Source organism: Juglans regia, chromosome 1 (genome assembly GCF_001411555.2).
Source record: "Juglans regia cultivar Chandler chromosome 1, Walnut 2.0, whole genome shotgun sequence".
NCBI lineage: Eukaryota > Viridiplantae > Streptophyta > Magnoliopsida > Fagales > Juglandaceae > Juglans > Juglans regia.
In genome coordinates, this window is record NC_049901.1 from 20610591 (window position 1) to 20618025 (window position 7435).

At 36.2% G+C, this 7435-nt stretch overlaps 1 protein-coding gene across 4 annotated transcripts; it reads left to right on the forward strand.

Moving 5' to 3' along the window:
• Positions 1–613: 613 nt before the first annotated feature.
• Positions 614–5689, forward strand: LOC108985576 (mpv17-like protein). 4 transcript variants are annotated; one of them, XR_001995219.2, is made up of 8 exons: positions 614–1109; positions 1629–1769; positions 1860–1973; positions 2058–2231; positions 2779–2894; positions 3278–3356; positions 4222–4680; positions 5388–5689. XR_001995219.2 is itself a non-coding variant. In XM_018957921.2 (7 exons), exons 1-7 carry the CDS (start codon positions 693–695, stop codon positions 5394–5396), a joined length of 1050 nt encoding a protein of 349 aa, XP_018813466.2. In that variant the 5' UTR covers positions 614–692; the 3' UTR covers positions 5397–5660. The 4 variants fall into 4 exon arrangements, 3 of the variants coding, with proteins under 3 accessions (XP_018813466.2, XP_018813465.2, XP_035548423.1); XM_018957921.2 differs by lacking the exon at positions 4222–4680 and having other exon boundaries at positions 5388–5660; XM_018957920.2 differs by lacking the exon at positions 5388–5689 and having other exon boundaries at positions 4222–4939.
• Positions 5690–7435: the final 1746 nt, after the last annotated feature.

Genomic DNA, 7435 nt, shown 5'->3' on the forward strand with positions numbered 1-7435 from the left:
AAATAAAACAGTTTATCTATATGTAAACAAACGCAATTTATTAAAAATATTGTTCTTATGCAGATTTTATATTTGAAAAAAAAAAGTTTTTAAGATATGAAGCATATGCATTTTAATTTTAAAATAAAAATAATAAGAATCTTAATTATTATACTTATAAATCCAATCTATAAATAAAATATCTTATTTTATTTTATGTTAAATATATTTTAAACATGAAACACGTGTTCTTGTGTAGATTTAAAGCTCAAAATAAATAAAAACTAACAATAGCCTGTATGGTAATAATACTAAAAACTATTGGAAAAATTAAAATAGTTAAAAATTTCAGACTTTAATTCAATTAAAAATAAAAGAAAATCAGTTTAAAATGAAAATCGAATTTCAATAATAAATGCTATATATAATACGAGTAATATTATATATAATCGTAAAATATATAAATATTATATTATTATTTTAAAAAAATAAAATTTATATAAAAATATTAATTTTTTTTCATATAAATTTTATATTTTTTATCTTAAATAATTACACGAAACTTACGTATTCACAACTACAAATATCGTTTCTCGAATAATATATCGCCTGATAAGCATTACTCATACTATTCGGTATTTATTTATTTAAAGTTCTCTCCTCTCTGTCTCTCTCCCTTCCCTTCTGTTCTCTTCTGCGGCTCACCATTTTCAATGGCTACTCTTAGCATCACCGCCCCCCATAAACTCCCTTCGCTCACCAAATCCATCGCAGAATCCCAGAGACCTAACTTTCCTCCATCTATGCTCTCCTCCCAAGTCTTCACCAAGTCCAACCCATTAAGCAATTTCAGCTTTTCAACCCGTAAAAGGAGCTGTGTCATTTGGTCGGTCACAGAGGACCGAGAAGTTGTTCCGGTGAAGGAGAATCTTAATATTGTCAAGGATGAAGAAAGCCGGTTGTTACTAAATGGGTCTGAAGAACTTCAGCCTCTTTCTACTTCTGAGGGGAGAGAAGAGGATGATGATTTTGATAGGTTGGTTAGCAAAGCTATCAATGCCTCTATTGTTCTAGGATTTGGGACCTTCGCCGTCAGCAAGTTGCTCACCATTGACTATGATTACTGGCATGTGAGTGATTTCGTATGTTAAGTTTTGCTTGTATTTTTCCTCGCTCCATTTTCGGACATGGGTATTTACGAGAATCGGCTTTTGCATAGTTAATTGCATAGATGCTGATGATACTTTTACGCTTTTCTCACTTTTGGTTTGCAAAATAGCCTTGAATCGTCAATTACGGTTTTTTTTCATTCGAGTACGGAGTACGTATAAATGCGATATTATTTTGGTTAATTATTTTCCTGGATATCCTTTTGTTTTTTAAGCATACTTATGTTCTTTGTCATGGGAGATTGGGAACCGTTTAAATGTTATAGATTTCTATATTGCAGAAATCAATTTCCATGTACGGGAAATTTTGCCCAAAAATCAGATTGACAGACAAATGTAATCATCAAATTGATTAGATAACTTTTGAAAGCTTATGTTCGCTTTTCATGCCGTTTTCCATTCATAAATGATGTCAAAGTTGCCTCTTTCAGTAATTGTATCTTGCCTGTCAAGACCAACTTTTTGTTTTAATTTTCTCAGGGATGGACCCTTTATGAGGTTCTAAGGTATGCACCCGAACACAATTGGATTGCCTACGAACAAGCTCTCAAAGCAAACCCTGTTTTAGCCAAAATGGCAATAAGTGGGATTGTGTATTCTCTAGGAGATTGGATCGCTCAAGTATGTGCTTGAAGGAGATTATCTTAAATGATTTGTCCTGGTCATAGATACTTTGATTGATTCTTTAGTTGTTTCCTTCTGAATTTTCAGTGTTATGAAGGAAAGCCTCTTTTTGAGTTTGACCGGACACGCATGTTCAGATCGGGCCTTGTTGGGTTTACTCTCCACGGTTCCCTTTCTCATTATTACTACCAATTTTGTGAGGTGATAATTGTGATTCATATTTGGTCAGTTGGTTTATCTGTTGATTTTCTGTGGATGGCTGCAATCGTTTACTTTGGTTTCCAGGCTCTTTTTCCATTCGAAGATTGGTGGGTGGTCCCTGCTAAAGTTGCCTTTGACCAAACAGTGTGGGCAGCAGTTTGGAACAGCATCTATTTTGTGGTTTTGGGGTTCTTACGTTTTGAATCTCCAACCAATATTTTTAGTGAACTAAAGACTACATTTTGGCCCTTGCTTACTGTAAGAAACCACTCTAGTTTTCCTCTACACTTTTTGAGTATCTCTAGATTGTGTCTGATCACCAGTCTGTTTCCGTGGTTGTTATCTAGTCTGTGAAATCAAATATTTGTCATCTTTAAAATATTATGGGTCTGCCGACCTTAACTTTGGCTATAGTTTTAAGACCTATGTATTGAATGCAAATGTCGCTCTTTTCTTTTTGTGCCTAAGGGATCTGCAAATTTCTTACACTCTTTCTGCTAATTACTTCACTACTCTTGTGGAGCAGTCTTTGAAGCCCATTTATGTATAAAGACCCATGTAAATATGTTGCTTGGCGATACTGAAAATTTCTTTTCTACTTTGTTTTCAAAAAATAATTGGTTGAAAGTTCTAAGAAGTATAAGCTAGAAATTTATTTACTGATATCTACATACTGTTCGTATGATGATTGAAATTTCATCCCTTTGGGTTCTGTCCAACATAGATTGGATTGAATTGCAGCAAATGTTGTATTCAATGCATATGTGTCAGGAAACATTACTTAATTTTATGGTTCACTTTACAGGCTGGGTGGAAGCTTTGGCCATTTGCCCATCTGATAACCTATGGTCTTATCCCTCTTGAACAAAGGCTTCTTTGGGTAGACTGTGTGGAGCTCATCTGGGTTACCATACTGTCAACGTAAGTATCTAAATATATCTATTATTTCCTGTTGAGTATGCATGTATGGTAACTTTTGCCATTATTCCATTTGCAGCCATTTAAAGTGCACCTTTTCTTTTCTACATCATACACAGAATACAAAATCTGTGATTATTATGTCTCTTCTTCTGCATCACATACCTATCATCAACCTTTTTCAATTTTGTGGTTTCCATCTTGTCCTTTTTGGAAATGTATTTTCCATGATGTGGACCGCACATTATTAGGTCATCTGAATTGTTTAAGCGATAAATGAATCAAATGAGCATTTTCTTATTTGTTTATGATTCATTCTTTAGTATAGTAGGACTAAAAGTGTTTCTGTGGACTTCTCTAACACTGGATACGTTTTTCCTGTGTAGTTATTCAAATGAGAAATCAGAAGCACGAATATCTGAAGTTTCAGTGGAAGCAAACCCTTCTTCATCCAGTAGTCCTAAGGTACAACGAACTGCTGTTACAAAGTTCCCCTAGGGCCTGCTTGAGAATTTTTATTCGAGGCTAAATTTGTCTATGGAAGCCACATGGGGGAGAACCCATGGATTCTCATAGCACATTCACATTGGGTCTTGTGTCCAATTAGCCCTAGACGTTGGATGTTTTTATTTTCCTGGCAAGATCTGAACAACATATTCTCAGGACTCTTTGAACACCAACCCCATTGCAGCCATTTGCCAAAGATTTAACCTGAAATTAACATCTTTCCCAATATTAGCTACCAAAGAAAACAAACATCTTTTGCGATATTATGTCCATCCTACATCCTACGTTGCTAATGTGCAAGTATTTTTTGTTTTTTTGGGTGTTTTGGTATGAGTAAATGAATTGGAAAGCATGGTAGCATGATGACAGTCTTAGCAATCAAAAGGAGTGATCTACAATATCACACTTCTTAATTCTGGAAGCCTGACAGTGGCAATGTGAAACTGCAAATAGATGGACTCATAACTATGACCTGCCTCTGCAGTTGCTGCTGTATACTCCGCTTAGTGGTTGTACATTATATTCTTCTTCTTCTTCTTCTTCTTTCTGAGGGAGGAAGAATTTGGGACAAACCTTTTGTACAATTTAGTAATGTAAAACAACATATTATATAAGCTTAGAATTTTTTGCAAGGATATGTTGTGTATTCAGTCTTCATGTATACCAGCTCTTCAACTTCAAGGACTATTTCCCTCATGAAAGCAATATAATTTCATCACTCATGAGATATTTGCTACTCTAAACGGTATTCTGCTCTTATTTAAAGTGCTTGGAATTTGGAAATCCATCAATCCTAAAATTTCCATTGGAGCTCATGTCACAGGTGGAAGAAAGAAGAAATTTCCAAACAAGGCTTACTCGTCTTATTGCACGCCCAGGAGTCTCATGGGCCTGAGGCCCATTATTCTGCACACGTGGCCTCACTGACAAACAAAAAGTCGTAAGCACCGCAAAATTATCGGTGGTTTCCTAAGAAAGCTCCGGATCTGCAAAATCTAGCTCACCCACAACCCTCTCTTGGAATTTCAGATCCCCCACCTGAAAAAGCCTGTAACTTGAGCCAAATGGCGAAACTGGAAGCTCTGGACGAACCCAAGGACGATAAGACCACCGCCATCAACAAGAACAAGCATAAGAAGTGGAATCACGGATCAACGAAATTATTCGTCTTCGTTGATTACCTTTTCCTCCTCGTATTCTTCGGGTTTCTCTGCTTCATTATTTTCAAGATTGTTGGCATTTGATTCCTAACGAAGTCCCGTCCCATATTTCCTTTAGCCAGGTTTACCCTGGAATCCCATTTTTCGTGCTTGGCGTATATTATGATTTTTCTTGACTAAGTGGTCAAATCCATGATAATTTTGTGCTGTTTTTCCTTTTCCTTCTGGGTAGAGATGATTCATTGGAGGAGAAGACAAATCCCAGTTTAAATTTGTTGCATTTAAAGATACGATTGTGATGGTGTATAGATAGTTATATAGAGTTGACCTTGAATTTGTATGTTCATTATAGTTGGACCTTAAGAACGCTATTTATTCTCATTTTGGTCGTTAAAATGGTACGCATTTTATCTCAAAATTGCACTTGGATGTAAGAGAAACGGATGTCTTTTATGGGCGCGACCTCATTAATAGATAACTATTTTTTTCTTAATGTATGTTTATGGGATGTAAATTGAATAAGCAATTGTAACTGTGCAAACGATGATGAGTGTTGCTATATTACTTTTTTTTCTTTTTTTCTTTTTTACCTATTTGTGAAGTTTTGCTTAAAACTTGGGTTCTTCTTGAGCATTTTGCACCTGTTTTATGTCTTTGAAAATTGCTAAAATACAGTGCAATTAATGGATAAAATATGCTAAACAGGTTGATTAGTTTAATTAAGAAAGCATTTTCAGCATTATTATAAGCCAATTGAAGGTTTCACATCTATTTTGTGGCTCCTGTGATTCATTTATGATGCGTTTCTTGATTTCATATACTTCTGCAGGGAAAGTGATTGGCACATCTAGGTTCCAGTGTTAGATTGAGTTCCAAGCTTGAAGGCACTTGCAGGTGTTGTTGCTTTGGTCAGATTGAGACCTTGCGACTTATTTTTTGATTAGTAGATTATGTGATTTATTTATGATGCCTTTCTTGATGTTGAGGAATCCTGTGCCCTTGTGATCATATAGAAGTTTTGATACCTTCGTTTTATTCGATCTGTTCCCGTCCCACATTTTATGATGGATAGAATTAGTAATGAAATTATTTATTGACATTATATGAGATCTAGTTTCCTTATTAAGTTTATCCATTTTCTGTATTTGATACCTTCTTGTTACATCTTTTGTACTAAACTATAAGAGTTGCCTCCACACAAATCAACCGAAACACGTCGATGTCGGTGTGTCAACATAATCTTGATATCTACATATTACCAAGACTAAGTCCTCAATATCAATCTGTTATAGTTGAATCTTTAAGTTTAGTTGTATGGTTCAATGTTTATGATTGAAGATGGCTTTGCCGTGTTCTAAAGACCAAATCAGCCTTCTGTCTGATCATGGATAGCTAGTGTAGCAACCTGAGATCAAAAGAAGGATATCTTCCAGTAGGAAAGAAAAAGTGAACATAGGTGTGATAGCAAGCAGTACTTTTATTTACTGAAGATAAATAAAAGAAGGTAAGCACTCAATTTATATGAATTTAATTCTGCTATAGTCTTGTGTTAAGGTTTGTGTAAAATGCTCTCTGATGCAAGAACCACGAATCCTTCCAGTATTCGATTGATAAATTAAAATAATAGTCAACCCAACCCAACAACACCGTTGGGGTTCTCTCCAAATTTTACTCTTGCCATATGCACTCTGTTTTACATCCTCCTTGTATAGATTATGGTAAGCTGTAATATTCCAAGAATATAAATAAGACAAAACTAGAGACACTCTCTATAAGGAGAGATTATTACAAAACATTGTTTTCTTTATGGTATCATAGAGCAAAGGCTCACACCCTTTTGATCCTTCCTGTTGCCTCATTTTTTTTCCCTTTCTTTTCTCTGGTCTATACTCTCTGTCCTTCATGGCCTCTCCTTCAGTTAACGTGGAAAATTTTGTGACCTTGCATTTAAAGCAAGACAACTATCCTTTATGGAGGGAACAAATTATAGGCTTGGTCGAGAGCCAAGACCTTGTTGGCTTACTCACAGGGGAATTATCCACCCCAGCTCAATTCATCTCATGTCTTGAAAGTTCTTGTGATGGACAACTTCAAATTAATCCCGAGTACAATACATTTGGACAGACTTCTTAGAGGATGGATTATTGGCATACTGATTGAAAAAGCTTTAGGTCTGGTCATTGAGCTAGAAACTACAAAATATGGCAACCACTAAAGGAAGTCTATGCCTAAGCTTCCCAAGAGCGCCAGTTTCAACTACAGAAGCAACTCTGTTACATGCTTAGCAACCATAGGAACCCCTCTCCATGATCGAAACAAAGTCTTCTCTCTTCTCAACAACTTAGTTCCAAAATATGAGCCATTCACCACTGCCATGCTAAAACCTCCAATGCCCTCATACACAGAAATTATCCCCCTCCTTCAAAGTTATGAAACACGCCTTACCCTGCATGAAATCGAGACTACTGCTCATGTTGCTTTCTACTCGAACAAAAACCAACATCCAAAACTTGACTCACGGCCACGATAGGGGAGTTCCCAGAAATTTCACTCGCAGCAACATTTTTCTTCCAAGGTAAGGGTTTCCATCCCTAACAATCTTGGCCCAACAACAGCTATGGTCAGACCCAACAAAACCATGCTTCTAATAGATAGTGTAGTGACTTGCCAGGTCTGTGGAAAAAAAGAACATGAAGCCCTTCAATGCTGGCAGCAATTTGACGAAGCTTACCAAGATGATGAAGTTCCACAAGCATTAGCAGCAATGACAACATCCAATGGGGCTGATGAAGAGTGGATGGTTGATTTGGGGGTCTCGGCACATATGACTACACACTCGGGTATATTACAAAACTTACGCCCCCTATCATGGTTGTG

Excerpts from the sequence above, each read along its gene's own strand:
- LOC108985576 (XM_018957920.2), top strand. The coding sequence starts at position 693 with ATGGCTACTCTTAGCATCACCGCCCCCCATAAACTCCCTTCGCTCACC. Across the intron at positions 1,110-1,628 it reads TTGACTATGATTACTGGCAT|GGATGGACCCTTTATGAGGT; the intron begins GTGAGTGATTTC and ends TAATTTTCTCAG. Across the intron at positions 2,232-2,778 it reads CATTTTGGCCCTTGCTTACT|GCTGGGTGGAAGCTTTGGCC; the intron begins GTAAGAAACCAC and ends TTCACTTTACAG.